The 20,377-nt window shown below is 47.3% G+C and overlaps 1 protein-coding gene across 1 annotated transcript in view; it reads right to left on the minus strand.

The window, feature by feature from the left end:
• Tbc1d22a (TBC1 domain family member 22A) overlaps window positions 1–20,377 on the minus strand; it is a 304,315-nt gene that overhangs the window by 137,495 nt on the left and 146,443 nt on the right. The window contains exon 10 of the mRNA XM_028878158.2: window positions 3,897–3,972. Coding sequence (XP_028733991.1) covers window positions 3,897–3,972 — 76 coding nt within the window. The remainder of the gene's footprint in view (window positions 1–3,896; window positions 3,973–20,377) is intronic.

Consider the following 20,377-nt stretch of genomic DNA (forward strand, 5'->3'; position numbering starts at 1 on the left):
CCTCCCTTCCTATGGAGTTTTGAGATCCTGTTCTCCGTCTCCACCCTGCTGCACTTGGCGTTTGGTGCCCTCTGCTTCACCCAGTTCTCTCGGATCCACCTCCAGGGCACTGACTGCTCTGCTACCTGCGCCTGATGTGTTAGGCCTGCCCCCCGAACTCCTCGTTTAGTTGTTAAGTATCATATTATTATCAGTGTGTGTGTGTGTGTGTGTGTGTGTGTGTGTGTGTGTGTGTGTGTGTGTAAGAGAGACAGAGACAGAGAAGTGGGGAGAGCCTGCCATGGCATGTATGTGGAGGTCAAAGACCACCTCTGTGGACTTCGTTCTCCAAGTGGGTTCCAGGGACCAGACTTAGGTCATCAGGCTTGCATGACTGGATATTTTTCAAACTTCTTCTGCAAAACTGTATAGTCTCCTAGTCCTAGAGGTATATTCATGATCCTTGCTTTCGTTCATAATAAGAACAGCAGTTTTACTCTGTGCGTCTACAGATCAGCAAAGCTCCCCACTTCATGGACCTGGCCCTCTTATCTATTTACTCTCAGTGCAGGAGTCTTGTGTAGGGATCATCTCTGACTGTGTACGGGCCGTTCATTTGAAACAGAAGACAGTGAGAACTTAAGTTCTGGGGGCTTCCTCTAGAAAAGATTTTGTTCTCTATGTCAGGAGCCTTGTGAAGAACTCCAGCACAGAAAAAACTCCAAAAAAACACAGGTCCTAACAATACCAGTCCTCCGTGACTTAAAGCAGGGCTGGGGTGATGTGAGGGCTACGTGACCCTCCCCCCCAACACACACAAACATACACACCCTGGTGTGCACTCTTCTAGCTCTCAGGAAGTAGGGCTGGGGTGATGTGAGGGTTACGTCTCACACACACACACACACACACACACACACACACACACACACACACACACACACACGAACATACACACCCTGGTGTATCACCCTTCTAGCTCTCAGAAAGCAGGCAGTATGTCCAAAGATCCCTATCCTGAGTCAGCCAGAGTCCACCTAGCATCCCCCAAGGCTGCCAAGTGGTCCCTGGGACCACTAGATCTGGAAGTAGGCATGCCCACCAGATAGCAGTGGCTTTGATGCTGGCTGATCTCACCAGAGCCTGACGCAAAGGTCCAGTAACTCTTGTATCTCTGACAGCACCCCTTCTCTCGAAAGACACTGATTTTCTTTTCTTCCTACTCTTTTTCTGTCCTTTTCATTTCTTCCTTTCTTTACTGGCTTTGGGAACATCATCTCTGCCTTTTTAATTGTCTTCAGTAGGAACCTGCTGCAGTAAAAGCCCCCCCCCCTTTTTTGAAGTCCCAACCCCAACAGCTCAAGTTGCCATTCCACAGGGCCTCCATGAATGTCTCATAGGCCATCTCCCCGGCTCCAGAGACGGCCTCTGCTTCCCCCTCCGGTGCCATCTCAAAGGCTGCTGTCTGCTTCTTCCTCACCTCCATTACAGACATGACCCTCCTTCACCCATTCAGCTTCATGTTCCCATGGCACCTTCCTTAGAGGTTCACAGAGCTGGAGAGGCCGGGTGGTGGTGGTGCACGCCTTTACTCCCAGCACTTGGGAGGCGGAGGTAGTTGGGTCTCTGAGTTCAAGGCCAGCCTGGTCTACAGAGCGAGCTTCAGGATAGGCTCCAAGGCTACACAGAGAAATCCTGTCTCGAAAAACAAACAACAGTGCTGGAGAGGCATTACTCAAAATGGGAAGTTCTTCAAAGTGTCTCTGGACAATTCTTCAACTCCTCCTTACCACAAGAAAATGGTGAGGGCGCCCATCTTCAACAGACACCGCCCTTCAGCGCCTATCTTCCTCCCTTCTCGGACTCTCCATCTCGTCTCACCTCCGTGCCCACAGCCTCACACATCCACCACTCCCGGGTTCCCTATCTCTGTGTCTACAGGGCAATTGTTCTTTTTACACCACCCATCTGGAACAGAGCATAAAGCCCCTAGTCTTCATCAGCCCCACAACCTCTTCCCCCTCACCAAGGCATCAATACTTTCTGAAATCAACACTGGCCTTCCCTAGAAATGCAGAGCTCAAGCAGCAGATTAAGTTGTTGTTGTTGTTTTAAGTAATTTTTTTCTACAAGTATATCCTGCCATTAATGAAAGGTTCACAGTGGGTCGCCTAGAGGTGAAGCTACCAGAGCTGCAGCCCTGGAGCTTCTCCACACACTAGTGGCAGCAGGGCAATGAGAAGGCTCCCAGCCAGGCCTGGAGGCCTGGAGGATGAGGCATTTCCTGCTTGCATAGTCCAGTGTCCTTATGATGAGGCAGTTACACATATTTTCAGAGCTGTGGTCCTGAGAACAGAAACAAACAGGTTGCACAGCCTGCCCTGGGACAGCGGACAGCACCCTGTGCTGTAAAGAGCTGATCTTGGGTGGAAATAAAGAGAAGCTTTCCCCAGAGCACCGCTGGGCAGCTCTGCAGTAGTTGCTGATGCTCTTCTGAACAATCACAGTGTAAATCTGCAGTGTGCCTCCTTCTGAACCACAGCACAGAAAAAGATCAATTCAAGCATTTCCCCAACTGCAGCGCTGGAGCGAACCAGCCCTGGCCACAACTTAAGGCTCACGGAAAATATAAAATAAGCCTTCTAAGGGGCACAGGAGGAAAGGAAGAACCTGCTAGAACTATGTAACTCACAGCTCCTGCAAATAGTATTTCAAAGAACTAAATGAGGCCAGGGACACTTGTGAAATCGCTGGTAGGAAAAAACTTCAACCAGAGCTGAGCGAGAGCGCAACGTGAGTGCAGAATAAATGCACAGGGTGCACTGACGGAAGAAAGAGCAGCACTTTGGAGAGAGGGTGAAAAGCAGCTAAACACACTGAATCCAATAAAGCATTTCTAGAAGTGCAGGAGACTTCATAATATGGAAATGAGGTAATAACCATCAGACACAGAACCGACTCCCAGACTCAATCAAGGAACACAGTGCAGTTTAGAATTTTTTGGCTCTGGTTTATAATGTCACTCAGTCATTTCCCAAACCAAGTGTCTTCCCATGAAGAGGGCTGTGACAGTCTGCTCCTTTCATCGGAGCAGCAAGGGGAAGGCTGGGGAGGTTCCTGCACACAGAGAAGGCGCAAAGCCAGGACTACACCTCACCAGTTCTCTCGGCACCTTTGACAGATTGGCTTGCCCGACTCACCCAGGACTCTGGGAAGCAGAGAGCATTTTCTACAGCTCACTGCTGACTGGCTGGTGTCACATATGTACATAGGTCTGGTTCTGCTTGGCATCACTTTGTTAATGCTCTGCTCATTAATTTAACAAACTATCAGGAGGCTCAGCTTGGAATGGGCAAGCATTATCTCTCAACTTTCATTTAATTAAACTCTGCTATTGCAATATGACATTCAGCACATCGCAGGGGGAATTATTTTAAGGACGAAGGTAAAAAGTATTTCAAAGGCCTCACTTAAACATGAAAGCATAATCTAAAATTGCCCGAGCACACACTATAATTTTTCTATAATATTGAAGATGTTCTTTCTGGACTTGGTAATTAATTGGATTCCATGGAGAAATTACTCTATCCTCCTTGATAGGAAATGATATACACAGGCAGGAGAGGCAACGAAAAGGAGAGCCATCAGCAACCACCCTGCTGCCCAGATGAGAAGCTGCAGCTGACCCAGGAGGGAGGCTGGCTGCCAGGAGCACAGGCATCTCCTTCCCCATGGAGTCCTAACTGGAGCACAGAATGGAAGGGCAGAACAGCACCTTCTCCTGCTAAGGATGCACTTGGGTGAGAGCAAGCAAGGCCCTTGGTGTCTGGCAGAGCTGAGGCCCGAGGCCACCTCCCTAGGCTTGCAGCCAGCACTCTCCCCACCTGGGGGAGCAGCTTCCCCGGACGCTGACTCACCATCAATGCGGCTCACAAGCTCTTCCAGCATCTTCACTTTCATCTGGATCCCAGGTTGGGCAAAGGTGTAATTGTCCTGAGGAAAAATAACAATGTGTATTATATGCACATAAAATAAAATACGAGGCTGGGGAGGCTTTGAGATCTTAGATTCAGATACCCAGAACCCACATAAAAAAAGTCAAGCAGCTATGGAGGCCACCTGTGACCCCAGTACTTGGGAGAGAGAGGCAGGACACCCCCAGATCAGCCTAGCTAGCTAGACTAGCTAGAACTGGTGAGCTCCGGATTCAATCAAGGAACTATACCTCCAAAAATAAAGGGGGGTGAGATCAAAGAAACAACCAACATCAACTCCAGGCCTATACACACACCAATGCACACATACTCACACATGGGTGAACATACATAAAGACGTACCACACATGAGCACCTCCCCTCCAATAACCCAGATACTCCAAAAAGGAAAAAGCATTGAAGGGAAGTTTATAATGCAAAACAATTTTATAAAACAAACCAAGTACACACTGCTAGGCTGTCTCTTGAGAAACAGATACAGGGCAACACTCTGCATAAGACCAATAGAGCACAGCACCACCGGGTCTCACCCCCATCTGATGTCAGAGGATGCACACAGTTCCTAGGAATGCTTCATGGAACATTTCTATCTGTTAATGTTGGATATTTACATTTAAATTGAAGAAACCAGCACCCATGTGTCTGGCTCATTGAGCAGAACCATCTGCGGGAATGACCACCTCACTGGGCACCTGGACAGCAAGCACCCGGCCCACCAGGGAGCACAAATGGCAAATGTGCTGACGGTGCAACAATCCGAGTGCTACAATGGAGTCACCGCGTGAGAAGTGAGAGGTGACTATTCTCAGCAGTGTGGGTGAGCTTGGGGAGGCTCGTGTGGACTGGGGGACGGGCAGCACAGCTTGGGAGAGGGAGCTTTCAGGGAGGGAGACCTGGAATAGAACCTTAGCTAACACTTAGGAGCTGTGCAGCACCCACAAGTAGGTGGTCTCTCTGGGCTTGCATCTCGTCATCTGTGAGATGGGGATGAGCACCCTGCCAGCGTGGCCTGATGGGAAGCCTCAGAACAGAACCCAGCAGAGCAGGGAAGGGCTTCCGAATCCAACATTGGCAAGACAAGTGGCAGCACTCAAACCAGACAGCACTCATAAGTAGCATGGGGCAGTGGTGAGAGGACAGGGAAGAATGCTGACTCCTTCTGAGCCCACAGGGAGCAGGTTCTGTAGCTTTGTAAACGATGGAGGACCCAGGTGGCCTGCACCTCAGGGCAGCCGGTCACTGCAGTCTACAGGCAGCAGGCAACAGAGCAGAGTCAGAAGCATCAGCCTTGATCCCCTTCAGGACATGACAATAGCACTCAAGGTACCTTAGCGCCTGATCCTGAAGGGGACCTTCCAGGAAGACAGAGTAGGATTAAGGACATGTGCTAGCTAGCAGAAGTCTTCAATGTCAAGCAGCCAGTGTGGCTCAGTGCTAACAAAGCCTACAAGTTACTGAGGAGTCTTTCCACAGCAGGAAGGGCCAGACATACTCCCATACTGGGACAGCTCTCCCATAAAGAATTGCAGTGAGGGGCTCTGGACCTGTAGCTAACCCCTATGCAAGGGCAAGACCAAGAAGAGCTGTGCCTGCCAACCTCACCAAGACCACACCAGGCCTTCCAGAGACCTAGAGCAGCAGCAAAGATGGGATCTGGGAACATGGCGGGAACTGCTCAGAGCCTTGGGATGACTTCCTACCAACAGTTGGAAGTTCAGATCTCTGACAGGTTTATGCACTCTCCTAGAAGTCAGCTCTCAGAAGGAACAACTAACTGTTGGGCTCAGTCTCAAGCTCAGAAGGTCAGACCCGAAAGAGCCACACTCATCCTAGAGGGCCGAGCATCCTGCTAACTGATGGAGCAGAAGCTAGACTCAGGACTAACTGGGTTCTAACATACCTGAACTTAAAAGCCATAAGAAAATTTGGTTCTAGCCTTCACTTTTTTGACCTGAGCTTGCCAAGGATAACCTGTGAGACTTCATTTCTCCTGGGAGCTAGCAGAAGGTTAATGCTCTGGTCTGTTGGCATGTGTTTGCATGGTGTCACTCGTCCTCATGGAGGAATTTATAATAAGCCAGAATGAACATTTCCAACTGGACAGAGATAAGAAACAAATCTAAGCGTGGTTTGCAGCCTCTGGGTCAGGAAGGCCTTACAGACCATTTATTGATTCTCTAGTCTGACAAACCCCATCAAGAGCCACCAGGAGCCAGAACTCCTTTTAACAGTACACACTTACATGGGCAGTGCCTTGGTCCTCGAAGGATCAAGGGTCTCAGTGGGTTGAGCTCAAGGATCATGTTTCTCCCTGCATAGCTGACTAGGGGTATAATGGCTACCCCAATTACAAGCTGAAGAAACTAGGGGATGACATATTCCCTAACTCCTACCCATGTCTGAGGTATTCTTCACATGGTGAGAGCCAGCCCCAGGAGGCTAATCACTACTCTAAGGGAGGACAGAGGTGCTGTGAGCTCATCGCTTGCCCAGCCCTGACCTATAAGCTCTGGCTGGAGACAGCAGCCTGGACAATCCTGGATTTAGCCAGTTATTTGGCTTCCACACTAGAAAAACACTTCAAGCCCCCTTGTTCAGCAAGAATGGCAGTCCTCTTTGCTTCCATCTGCCACTGTTTTGTTTATTTCTCAGTTTGTTCAAAGCTCAGGAAAGGAAGAGGACTTTTCAGAATCCAAACATTCAGGCAAGAATGACACAAGTCTATAAGGGAAAAAGAGAAAAAGGGAGGGGGGGGGACTCTGCTTTGAAAAGACCTTCGAGGCCAAGAAGAAGGCCTCGGCACTCTGGCCACAGGCAGAAGACAAGGACAGCAGCAGTCTGACTGCTCCCAACACAGGCTGGGCAGAACTTTGGAGAGAAAAGCCCACCTTAATGGAGGTGCAGGGTGGTCCAGCTGGGGATGGCCCTGTATCTATGTCTAGATTGGCTACATGGTTTGAACTGCCCTGAGTCCAGGTCCCATGGAGCTCTGGAAGCAGCTGTAAAGTCTACACAGAGTGCTCCAAGATGGCAAGTACTGGAGCTGAGGGCTGCAGACCTAGGGCTGAGGAGATGGCACAGAGAAGGGAAGGCCTATTGGGTGTCCTGCTGACTGCCAGCCTACATTAACAAAGCCAGGCAGTCCCAGGGTTCACCCAACAGCCACCCCCCAACACATTCTCTCTCTCTCTCTCTCTCTCTCTCTCTCTCTCTCTCTCTCTCTCTCTCTCTCTCACACACACACACACACACACACACACACACACACACACACACACACTCCATGGGAAACGTTGCATTTAGAAAGTACCTGCTGTGCCAATCTGGGGACAAAGCATGTAGACAAAAAGCAACGTGAGAGGCAAGACCACAGTGGGTGCTGGCCCTGGACTACAGCGCAAGGCCTGGCTAAGCATACCACTGTGAGGATGGGAGACCTGGGCTGGACGAGGCACGGTCTACGTAAAGCTACAAGTGGGGAGCTATGGTGATATTTTATTTGTACTGAAATGTGATTTTATTTGTATGTTAATAAATAAAGTTGCCTGGGGGTCAGAGCTAATAGCAAGCCATCGCAGAAACTTGGTAGGCTGAGCTAGGTAGATCTCTGTGTATTCAAGGATACAGCCAGCATGGAGATACACGCCTTTAATCTCAATACCAACCATAGAAGACCTGGAGGTCTGTACAGACAGGCCAGTGACAAGGTGGTCATGTGGTTGGGTTTACAACAATGAGAGGCAAACAGAAGTCTTAAAAGACAGAAACAGGAAAGGTCTCTTTCGGAGAGGTAGGACCACCGTGAGAGTGAAGGGTAAGGTTTTTACCTCTTAGCATTGTTGAGGTTCATCTTGATTGGGTCTGTTATTATAGTGATACAGGACAGTTAGTCTCGTCTTTAATCAAGGATAGGACACCAGAAGCACAGGGAGGGTCTTACCAGCAGGCTCTGACCTAGGCTGTCAGCAGATGGCATTAGTTTACATGGAAAGGGCAGATATCAGTGGAAGGGTCAAAGCAAGCAGCGTGGAAGAAGGCCATTCTGAAGCAGTCACAAGCAGATGGTGAAGGAATAGAGGCGTACTGCCCAGCTGACATCTCAGCGAACAGCTGGTTGGCATCAGTAAGAAGCTTCATTGGTTCTGATTATTATGAGTCACGAGAGCAGCATGGTGGAGGAAAGATGGGGAAGGCCGGGCACTGACATCAGCCAGGGCAAAGGGCAGCTGCCCGCTGTCGTCGCCACAAGATTTGAATTTTGGAAAGATCTCTGATTGTGCAGTGTAGAAATAACAGGGTGGGACCAAAGAGGGTGAGGACTATCAGTTATAGAACAACAGTCATAATAGAGACAAAATGATAACAGAGCTTCCCACTGAGGATGCAGTCGACCCAAACTGTCCCAACTGCTTCCCACTGACCTGTACTGACTGGGTTTTTTTTTAACTTGAATGCAGGATTTTACATTTATTCCTATTAGTGGGCTCATTTGATTGGTTCTGGGCTGGTATTCCAGGCAGCTGAACTCATTCTGAATCGTGATTATGTCATCCATCACATTAGCTGTCCCTCCAAGCTTAGAAGCACTGGTTAAAGCAATACCCTCAATGTCTCCATTACAGTCTCTGAGAAGAGGTGGGAAGGACGGGGACAAGGACGGGCCTGTGGCAAGCCTCGCAGAGTGCAGCCAGCATAGAGCAGCCACTGAAAATACATGGCGCTTTGCCTAATTCCTTGTTTTCCCATCTGCCAGCTCAACTTCCTCCTGCTTCTCACCTATGAAGGGGAGGCAGCGTGACCCCTCACAAGGGCGCAGGGTGCGGGGTGAGCAACTGCATCTAATGGAACCTACCATAGCACCTACCTCAAGTACATTCCCACCGTCCTGTCCCTGGCCTGCAGACCACGGCCAGTGTCTATTACAGAGTGGGCCTGCCAGGCACAGCAGGGCAGCAGCCTCCTTGGGTTGATCCTGATGCATTGATATTGGCCTGTCAATCACAAGTGTGCCACACTAATGCATACAGTCAGAACAGGGAGAGTACGGCTGGGAGGGAGGGAGGGAGGAGACTATGCAGGAACTCCCCAGTGTTATCTTTTATCTGCAGCTGCTGTAAAACAGCCATTAAAAAGAAAGTAGAAAATAAAGTAAAAAATAAGAATTTACTGCCAGATTCCAGGCATGGTGGCACATACATTTAATCCTAGCACTTGGGAGGCAGAGGCAGGTAGATCTCTGAGTTCAAGGCCAGTCTGGTCTATATAAGAAGTTCCAGGACAGCCAGAGCTACAGAGTGAGACCCTGCTGAGAGAGAGAGAGAGAGAGAGAGAGAGAGAGAGAGAGAGAGAGAGAGAGAGAGAGAATCCAGCACCCCAACCATACAGTTCCTTCCATTGAGCACTATGAGGCAAGAAACCCAATGCCAAGTGCAAGCTGTCTACAAGAGGAGCAGTTTCAACAATGCACATGCAGTCAAGAGTGAGCAGACAGAGAGGCCCAGCTCAACCCAAGGAGATGCAAGTGTTTGGTACCATCAGACAAAAAGGGACTCATGATGGGACCATGACCAAAGTAAGCTGTGTCACTACAGGAGACAATTTGTGACATACTTATCTGCCAAAATAGCACAGTGGCATTCTCCCATTTCTCAGGTAATATTATATCCTTCTGAGGTCTTTGATGTAGTTGAAGCTAGATAGTTACAATTTTCCTTAGTTATGGTAAAAGATAAGTTAGATATGAAACCTTAGACTCACAAATATAGGATAGATATCTTCTTTAATTTTGCCAAATACAAATAGACTAGATATTATAAGTACACTAGACAGTGTAACTGTAATTCTTGCTTGATAATTGTTTTGTTATATATAATTTTACTATGTAAAAGTTAAAACCTTCCTTTTTGAAAAAAAAGAAAAAGAAAAGGGGAAGTTCTGTGGATATGGCTCTGTATAAATAAAATGCTGACTGGCCAGTAGCCAGGCAGGAAGTATAGGTGGGACAGGCAGAGAAGAGAATTCTTGGAACAGGAAGACTGAGTTTGAGAAAGATGCTGCCAGCCGCCACCATGACAAGCAGCATGTAAAGATACCAGTTAGCCACGAGTCATGTGGCAACTTATAGACTAATAGAAATAGGTTAATTTAAGATGAAAGAACTAGATAACAAGAAGCCTGCTGTGGCCATACAGTTTGTAAGCAATATAAGTCTCTGTGTTTACTCAGTTGGGTCTGAGCGGCTGTGGGACTGGCGGGTGAGAGAGATTTGTCCTGACTGTGGGCCAGGCAGGAAAACTCTGGCTATAGCCCCGAATGCACATCTAACACTAAGGTCCAAGTGATGTGATGGAGTCTGAGAAAGCCAAAGAAGAAAGAGGCACACCTTCTACAGCTGGAACCTCCGAAGTCCTCGGGAACCCAGGGAAGCAGACAGCGCCGGGAGGATGGGAGACTGGGGCAGCACATCAAGCAGGGTGACCTGGCAGTGACAAACCTCTCCCGCATGGGGAGCACACATTCTCTCTGCTTGGAGTGTGAGCCTAGACTTCCAGAACTTCAGGTAAGAGCAGCTCTCGCCCCTCATCAAAGAAGCATCTTTTCTCGGCAGACAGAAACAGTTACAAAAAGCTACAACCAGTTAACATACAGAGAACAGCTGACTGTGGGGCTCAGTTCCAACTGACACATCTACAACACAGCCCTACACCTAAGGCTCCGGGAACATTGGTGAAGAGGGCGTTCAAAGATTGCAAGACCCAGAGGACCAGGAAAGATTTCTGCAAGATTGTGTCTTCTAGATATGACAGTGAGGCTACCCCCATGAAATGCTAACATTATGGCTCCCTAAACAAGACCCAAACAATGACAACACCAGCTGACATGCCAATGTGGATGAAGGAAATCCCATATGGCCCCACTCCTAGATGAAGAGCTGCAGGCAATTAAAGACTGCTTAGAGAGGGAGAATTAGCCTTCCCCAGAGAGGAGCACCCTCATTGGTTAACCAAGCCCAAGTGGTCAGCCCTAAAAACATATGCATATAAGCAATACGAAATGGGGACACACACACACACACACACACACACACACACACACACACACACACATACACACCAATAATAAGCAAAGAATAAGAGGCCATGAATTTGAGGAGTGAGGAGGTAACATGGAAGAGGGTTGGGGATATGATGTAAATATTTTATATAAATAAAAAAGGGAAAGGGGGCTGTTAAAAAAGAAAAGAAAGAAAGAAAGAAAGAAAGAAAGAAAGAAAGAAAGAAAGAAAGAAAGAAAGAAAGAAAGAAAGAAAGAAAGAAAGAAAGAAAGAAAAGAAAGAAAGAAAGAAAGAAAGAAAGAAAGAAAGAAAGAAAGAAAGAAAGAAAGAAAGAAAGAAAGAAAGAAAGAAAGAAAGAAAGAAAGAAGGAAGGAAAGAAAGAAGGAAGGAAAGAAAGAAGCTGGTTCATTTTCAAAAGTCCCTGGAGCTGTTTAGAAAAGAGGCAGTTACAAATGAACAGAAAACACAAGCCCCTACTAATGCCTGTCACTCTGGTTATCCCCCCCCCACCCAAACTCTGCAGAGCAAACCCCAAACTAGGAGTACAGAGGAGAAAATTACTGACAGCCTAACTCTGGGTGAATAAGGCTTTGGCATTCCCTGGTGGCCAGACTTCACATCCTCTTAACCTGGATAAGCAGACAAACAGTCCACACCCTGCCCTGACTGAAACCCAGACCCACAGTACCATGAACACAAAGCAGAAACTTGAGAGCAATTTGATATACAGAAGCAATGGCTGGAAACCCTCACCAACTTTAAAAGCCCAGCTGTTATCATACATATAGTAGAGAGAAAAAAATAGCAACAGACATATACTAAGTAAAGCAGTATTAAAAACCCCCAATCAGAAATGAATTTAACAACATACTGTAGCTGGAAGTTTCTCTGGTCCTGCCCAGCCCCGAAGTCCCATGGCCAATTATAAAGTAATCACTCAGAGGCTTAATATTATTTACAAACTGTATGGCCTATAACAGGCTTCTTGCTAGCTAGCTCTTATATCTTAAATTAACCCATTTCTACTAATCTGTGTTTTTTTGGGTTTTTTTTTTGTTTGTTTGTTTGGTTTTTTTTTAGTTTTTTCGAGACAGGGTTTCTCTGTGAAGCTTTACGCCTTTCCTGGAACTCACTTGGTTTCCCAGGCTGGCCTCGAACTCACAGAGATCCGCCTGGCTCTGCCTCCCAAGTGCTGGGATTAAAGGCTTGCGCCACTACTGCCCGGCTCTAATCTGTGTTTTGCCACATGTTCCATAGCTTACCAGTCTGCTGGCATGCTGTTCCTTGGGCAGCAGCTGGTGTCTCTCCCCACGCTCCACCTTTCTCTTCCCCATCTCTCTCCTTGGATTTCTCACCTGCCTCTAAGCTGCCTTGCCATAGGCCAAAGCAGCTTATTTATTAACCAATGGGAACAACATATATTCACAGCATACAGAAAAGACATTCCCCAGCAACATACAAACAACAACAATAAAACACACACACACACACACACACACACACACACACACACTGAAAACTGTAAAAAATGGATAAAGATAAAATCTAAATTTAAAATTATACCATGTTCATGAACTGGGAAACTTTACATTGCAAATAGTATTAATTAAAAAAAATACCAAAACCTAATAGCTTCACAACAGCCCCACTGAAAATCCTATCATACTTGTTTTGTTTTTAAGAAAATAGCAGGCTAAGCACAAACTATATGCAAAGAACTAAAAACCTTCATGATAATTTCTTTAAAGAGCCAAGTTGAAGAAATGCTTCAGTAGTTATGAAAGGATGGGCAGTATGAAAGCCCAGCAGTCCAATGACAGAAAGGAATCAAGCCCAGAAACAGACATTTAGTTAGATTCAGCAGAGATGCCAAAGAAATCTCATACAGAAGAGAAACAAAACTGTTCTCAACAAATGGTGCTGTAGTCACTACACAATCTACACAGATACAAGCCCCGCCCTCCCCTCAGCATATGCAAGAGCTAGGCTGCACTCTTTCAAGGAAAATAATGAGGTGTGATGTTTAGGCTTGGTTGCTGACTTGACAGAATCTAGAATCTTCTAGGAGACAGTCCCCTGGGCACACCTGTAGGGACTATCTAAGTTAAGGTTGGCCTCTGACCATGTCTGGGGGGTCTTGATGAGGTTGATATGGGAGGACCCATCTTAATCGTGGGTAGACCTGAACCCTAGGCAGGGGATCCTGAACTATATAACATAGACAAAGCTGAGTGTGAACACATTCATCATTCTCTGCTTTCTAATCATGGGTGTGATGTGACCAGCCATCTCATGCTCCTCAGTCAGGACTTCCCCGCCATGATGGACTGTAGCTTTGAACTGTGAACCAGCATAAACCCTTCCTCCTTCCCATTGCTTTTGCCAGGACATTTTATCACAGCAATAGGAAAAGAAACTCTATCTATGGTCTCTAGAAGAGAAACGTAAGGCATTCGTGAGTTGACCAAGGATTTTCAGTCAGGATACAGAAAATAATACACAACCCCCAAAATGATTTTATCAAAACCAAGAGGTTTCTGTTAATTAGAAGATACTGTCTGGAAAATAAGCTGATGTGCCGTAACTGGGAGAGAGCGCTCTCCAGATACAGGTCTTAACAAAGGATTACTGTGGCATAAATGAAGGGTAAGGAGGAAGCATAAGGTTGAAGAAATAGCATTCTGATGTCAGAATGGGCAGGGCTCACATGCACAGCTGGTGAGTACCCAATGTGGTAGAGAGATTTTGTGAAGAACTTTGACTTTTTCTTATAAAAACTCAACATCTTTCTACACTGAGAAGTGAGTACGTTAATGAGAAGGCATGTGCTGAGCATTCACAGAAACATCACAGCAGCCAGCATAGAAGTCAGCTGACTGACATATTCAGGCAAGGGAAGGCTTGGTGACTTAAAGGAGTACCCTTTTTGTTCAGGCAAGAATGTGGAATTTTATGTTCCTCAATGCCATTTAAAATTTTTTAATTTCATTTTCAAATTGCTTACTGCTCATTCTTAATGAATCTTTGTAGCCCAGTTACAAAGGACTTTTGTCAGTTTGATATACCTCCATTTTATTGACCAAAACTCTAAAATCACATCTCTGACTCTTCAGCACACAGAGCCAGCCTCAGCGGGTATCTGAGTGAGGTCCATGTTTCCCAGGTACGGTGCTCCATCTACTCACTCCCAAGTCAGTAGGGTCTCCTGCAGACTGTTCTCCTCAATGTCCACAAAGGTCAGCTCAGAGCCTCCTGTCCAGCACAGTGTCCCTCCCTAATTCTCCTTCCTTTGAACTGAGTAAGCAGGAATCAGCTCCCTAGGACTCTGAAAGGTTGAAGTTCCAGCTGTCTGAGCTCATTCCTGAGGGTCACCACAGCTCTACTTTAAGGTCACCTCCCACACCAGGACAATGCCCACTTCAGGCACCAGCCTTCTCTGGTGGCCTTCTCACCAGCAAGTTCTAGGATAATGGAGCCACTTTCCCTCTCATTCCGATTCTACCAGGCCACCAACCAGTTCTCAGATTGAATAATTCTTCCCCAAGGAAAGGAAATGTAAATGACTAATTATAAAAGGCAACGGTTCCTTTCTCCTCAAAGAAGCTGTCCTGCTAAGTAATGAGTCCAAGAGTAATAGTATGACTTCAGGGTAGGCAAGTGTGGAGCCGTAATTCAGGAAGTAATGGCCAGCCGACAGACCCTGGCATGAGTGCTGTTAGCGAAATGAACAGACTGGCAGAAGCACAGGACTAATCCCCTAAGAGCCACGGAAGGATGCTGGCGGCCTGCAGCTTCTAACTGTACCCACACCTTAGACTCCACGACAGCAAAGGGCTGAGACTCCGTGGAGGTCAATCCCAGACTGCACCCCCAGAAAACTAACATTCAAACCAGCTTCATCAGGCCTGCAGCCAGCACCTGTCTCCACACAATCCATTGTAAAGAACTACCCAGTCAGCAGAAATCCTTCATAGATATTTCCTCAGTCTACACCAAAAGTCATCCCCAAAAGGAAGCTATAGACACTCAGCAGCAATAACAGATAACCTGTGTGCCAGAAACAGAGCTGGGGCAGGAGGATCACAAGTTCCAGAACAGCCTGGGCTATCTGGAAATATCCTGTTTTAAAACAAAAGGAGAAAACTGTAGAGCAAAGAAACTAGGCCCAGCAGGTTCTTTTTAAACTCTACACTTCTTGCTAGTACTCAGGGCAAAAACAAGTGTCCCTGCATGGGCCTCAAACATCAGTCACTGGGCCAGCTGACAGGAGACCCAGAAGGCCTCACCTCACATTCCAGATGGCCACAGGGAGCCAGAGCTGGTGAGTGCTTCACCAGCAGGCACTTTTCTTATAGCCTCATTCATTTCTTAAGACAAAACCATTCACCAGAATCACAGATAGGGTCTCCTGGGTGCAAGTATCTGCTGACTGCAGGCCTAAACTCTTTCTATAGTGCTCCTTCCTGGGGTGCTGTTAGGATTCTATCTGGCACTGGGATGTATTGCCTCACCACAAAGGTGTAGCCCAAGCTGGCCTCAAACTCATGACCCTCCTGCCTCTGCCACTTTGGCATTTCTTACCAGCATGGACCACCACAACCAGTACCATCAGGTAGGTCCACACAGAAGCATAATCCAGAAGACTCCCTAACCTGTAGATCATTCCCCAGACTGTGATCTGTATAGTCCCTGGGCAGCTCCTGGGGTGCTGTTCTCACACACATTCCCATGGGGGTTACAAGAGAGTGAGTTTGTGCTCTGGCTGACCCCAGGACTCAAGGTGTCCCCTGGTCCAGCCTAAGACTGTGCAGTTCAAATGCTCCTTGTCGTAGGAATTCTTTGAGTTTTTCACTAGCATTTATTAATTATACATAACAATGGGTTTTGTTATATTTGCATACACTGCATTATTACCGCCCACCCCCACCCACCCCCATACACACACTTCTGAGACGTCCTTCCTCTTCCCAGCTAAACTTTCACCATTTTTAGTTTTGGTTTTGTTCTTTGAGTCAGGACCTCACTATGTAGCCCTGGCTGGCCTAGAACTCGCTATGTAGACCAGGCTAGCCTTGAACTCGGCTTCCTAAGTGCAAGGATTAAAAGTGTATGCCATCCTGTCCAACTTTCATGTTACTGTTATTTTTTTTTAAGATTGGGGAGAGGCACAGAGGCCAAAAGAGGGTGTGGGATCCCCTGGAGCTAGAGTTACAGGTGGTTTGTGAATGACCTGCATGGTCTTCTTGAAAGCTCTTAATTAGGGAGCCATATCTCCAGTCACCCCCACCCCCACTTTCGCCCTGACTCCTGAGGGGTAGCTGAGCAGCAGCCAGACCACAGCATCCCAAATCTCAATATGCTACAGCCTGGGTGGGCGGTAGCTGGGGCTCCTAGGATGGCGGAGTTAATGGCTGCGTTTCCCCTGTTCTATCGCACCACCCCGCTGTGTTGGCATGACTGTCTTAAGCAGTGCTCAGCTGGCTTGCAGTTTCCAATCCAATCTACTGGGCAGTTTCTTTTCTTCAGAGCATCAAGCCCATCTCCCCACTTTCGGCCGCCTCTGCTGTTTCTCACCTACTTCCACCTCCATCTTCAGAGTCCCTCTTTCCATTTGAGGTCCACACCTTTCACCTCACACCTCTATGGTTCTGACTTGATTCCCCTCTTGAGATTTGTTTTACTTATTGACCGTAAGCAAGAAGGACTTAAGACTCCAAGGCCAAGTGGGTGTGGTGCTCAGACTGTAACTTCACAAACACAAAACAAAAACCCCAACTTCTCAGTCATCATCTTCTCAGTGCTATCTTCCCTCCAGAGATTCTGTCTGAGTTTGCTCCCACCCCTTCATCTCCTCAGACCCTCATTCAGTCGCCTGACCCTCTCTGGTTGTGTCTAATGGGTTGTAGAATGTGATGACTGTAATCTGGCTGCCGGAAGTTCCAGTTAGTTTGTTACAGACTGTGCCTCCACCCTTCACATTTTAAACCGAGGCATACCATGACCCTTTTAGTTAGTGTACTAAGGCTCCCATCCTTGACAACAGTGATGTTAGAGCTCCCCGCCTGCCACACAGGCTCACTGCCTGCTCTAGTGTTGGGAGCCAGGGCGACCCAAGGCTTTCCCTAAAGCCTTGATGTATGGAGAAGGGATGTACTTCCTTGCCTAAAACCAGGAACATGCTTGGCAAGGCCAGTAATGGCCTGGGGCCAGGGTCTTGGGGGACCTGTGACTTCAGGTCCTGGAAACTTAACTCTTGCCTCCTAAAGGGCTATGGTTATCAGTCCCAAGGCTGCTGTGTGCTCAGTCTATGATGAACTTGAGATATCCTGTGTTCTCCTCGTACAACCCTGCTGGATTAGCTTCCTGTTGACTTCCCCCTACTGTATGATAGCTTCCTACTTATTCTGTCCCATTTTTCCCCTGCAAACTGTATAAAAGATGCTGTACTTCTCAATAAGCATGGTGGCATGAGCCATCAGCTTGTGCAAGATAACTGATTGCAAACTTTCATGTCTTCTTTATCATCACTTCCCCTAGTTCTCTCTGTCAGGAACCTGGCCCAGATCACTCCATACTCTCTATGAGTTCAACTTCTGGGGCTTCTCAGTGAGACTGCCATGTGCCTGGGTTGAGAAAGCATGGGTCTCATGCAAAAGCCTCCAATGACTAGCCAACTGATGGGTTCCCTAAGACCCTTTCAAGTTTTCTGGTTTCAGAACAATACAGGGACACAAATAACCTTTTTGAGTGTGCTGACATTTGCCCTGAAACACACAGCAGGGTGAGTACACATACACCAGAGAACAAGGAAGAATCCAGGCAGCAGCAGCAAGCCTGGCTGGCGGTCAGTGCATTCCCAAAGTCCTGTGACTTCAAACAAAAGGCAATCTCACTGAAGAACACCCTTCATGAAGTAGGAATCATAACTGCTACATTAAAATTAAGTCTAATTTTACTCCTGACAGTGTTCAAGCTCTGTCTGGAAGAAGCACCATTCCAATATTTTGAGGCAGGGTGGAGGGCAGGAAAAATCTTGTGTCTGGAGGCAGCTGAGCCCTCCTCCAGGAAAGCTCCATGTGGCTGCTGTACTGTGAACAAAACAGGACACGATCTTCAAGAGTCATCATTTTCAAAGGCAAACTGGCTATGCAAACCTGGGACCTTACCAGTTATTTTCCCCAAAATGAACAGCTACTCTATCGCTTTGGATAATAGATAGTGATTGTTGCCAATAACAACATTTGAACTTCCAAGTAAAGAATTTGAATTTTGGAAGAATACCATTCACAGCTGTGGGGCTGAAACAGAAGAAACAATGCTAAGGAATGTGACTGGTGATTGTTGAATCAACATGGCGAACCTCTGACACTGGATCATGTGGGCATGGGGCAGCTTCGCTCTGCACACCCCTGCCACGCAGATCTCCCAGGGCAGGGCCAGCTTTTCTCGTACTTGATACCTTCTGGGGCAGGAAAACCTAGGCCACAATGCATCTGCAGACTCTCCTCAAATGCACAGGCTGGCTGCAAGCAGGCCTGCATTTTTCCTTTCTAGAGGACTGCCCTTGCTGCTAACAAGCCACCAAAGCAGGTCACATGTTCTGAACATAGTCACCCAACATCGCCAGGCAACTGCAGTGGCAGCAGTGTTTCCAAAATATGCTATCCTCCTGGGCCAATACTCTCTGCTCACCTCCACTGATATCCTGTCTCCCAACTAGCCCCTGTACTTCAGGTCTGGGCCAGAAGGGCAGTGCTGGTCATGTCCACCACAGTGCCCCTCAGCACCTGCACAGGCATGCTCATCGTCCTCTGAAAGAATTAACAGTTAGCAGGTCAATGACAAAAACTCAGTGGGCACAGAATCTCCAACTGAGGACCACAAGGAACCAAACACAGCTACAGCTATCCAGAGTGTCCAAGACCAAACAAAAGAGAGATGTGGTTTCTACCCTCTAGACCCCAACCTGTGGGTGGCAACCCCTTTGGCAAACCTCTATCTCCAAAAATATTTACAGTATAATTCATAACAGTAGCAAAATTACAGTTCCAAAGTTGCAATGAAAAGAATTTTATGGTTGAGGTCACCACAACATGAGGAACTGTGTTAAAGGATCACAGCATTAGGAGGGTTAAGAACCACTGCTCTAGAACCTGCCCTGCAAAACAACTCACTGTACCTACTTCAGCAAGGCAGAAGCCATGGGAGCCATGGGAGTCCAAATGTGGACCCCTTCACAGGCTGTATAATCTGAGGCAGTGGCCTGTCTCTCTGAGCATCCACCTGGTGCACAGGTATGACCTTGGATCTGGTACAAGGTTCAGTGCCCTCATGTAGGAAATACACCCAACTCCCATTTTCATCCCTGAAGTCACTGCCTATTAATCACAAAGCCTGTGGCCCTAGCTTGGTTCATAGTCTGGAGCCATGAGTCCATGGAAGCCCCTAAGGAAGTATGTGGATGGCTAACACACTTTGATAAGTCAACCGAGCCTTATAGAAACACTGGAGACATGGGTAAAGGCCAGATAGGAACATCTGCATTCAACAATACCAAGACTGCTTTCTGAGGGCTTCCAACCCAGACCATGACACAGGAAATGGATATTTGCGGGGAGAATTTCAAGAGAATAAAGAATGGAGGAGAGAGAGGTGTGACCAGGAGTGGGAAGTGGGCTAAGAGACAAGTAACCACTGGTAAAGGGCAGGGCCATTCAGGCCCTTGGGGGATAGCCAAGGTTCATTCAAGCCTGTATTTTAACCAAGCTCATACCCTCACAGGCCAACCTAAAAAGACACTGGCTCTTGCATGGAAGGGCCCCAAAGTCTCCAGTCTCCTGGGACTGCCTTAGCCACAAGAAATACAGTCAGGCTCCGAAATCCCAGATGGTGGAACAGAGAGCTTTCAACTGCAACTCACATGAGGCTCATGTGGAATCAATCCTCCCACGTGAAGGAAAGACAGATAGCTACCAGTGAGCTGCAGACGTGCTGTAAACACAGGCACCAGAGGAGTGGCGTGCCTTCTGCTTGTCAGCCCTGTCAATAAACCCTTTGCCCTACAACAAAGCTCGGGTGAAAAATGAAAGGCTGGCATTGATTCCGTTGTACAGCGATCTTATTTACAAACAGAAGCCAGATAATCTTGGATTTAAATGGCACAAGTCCCATCACTCACAATCAGAGACGCGACAATGATAATTTATAAACTTCTACATTATGGTTCAATCTTTTCTCTTAACAGGGAAAGGCTAAGTTCTGAAGGAGTAAAAAATATGAAAACATTAACAAAGGAGGGAAGTGATGAATTGATGCTTGGGCCAAAACATGTCTCTAGTGGGCACATTTG

This window comes from Peromyscus leucopus, chromosome 20 (assembly GCF_004664715.2).
Source record: "Peromyscus leucopus breed LL Stock chromosome 20, UCI_PerLeu_2.1, whole genome shotgun sequence".
In the NCBI taxonomy this organism is placed as follows: domain Eukaryota; kingdom Metazoa; phylum Chordata; class Mammalia; order Rodentia; family Cricetidae; genus Peromyscus; species Peromyscus leucopus.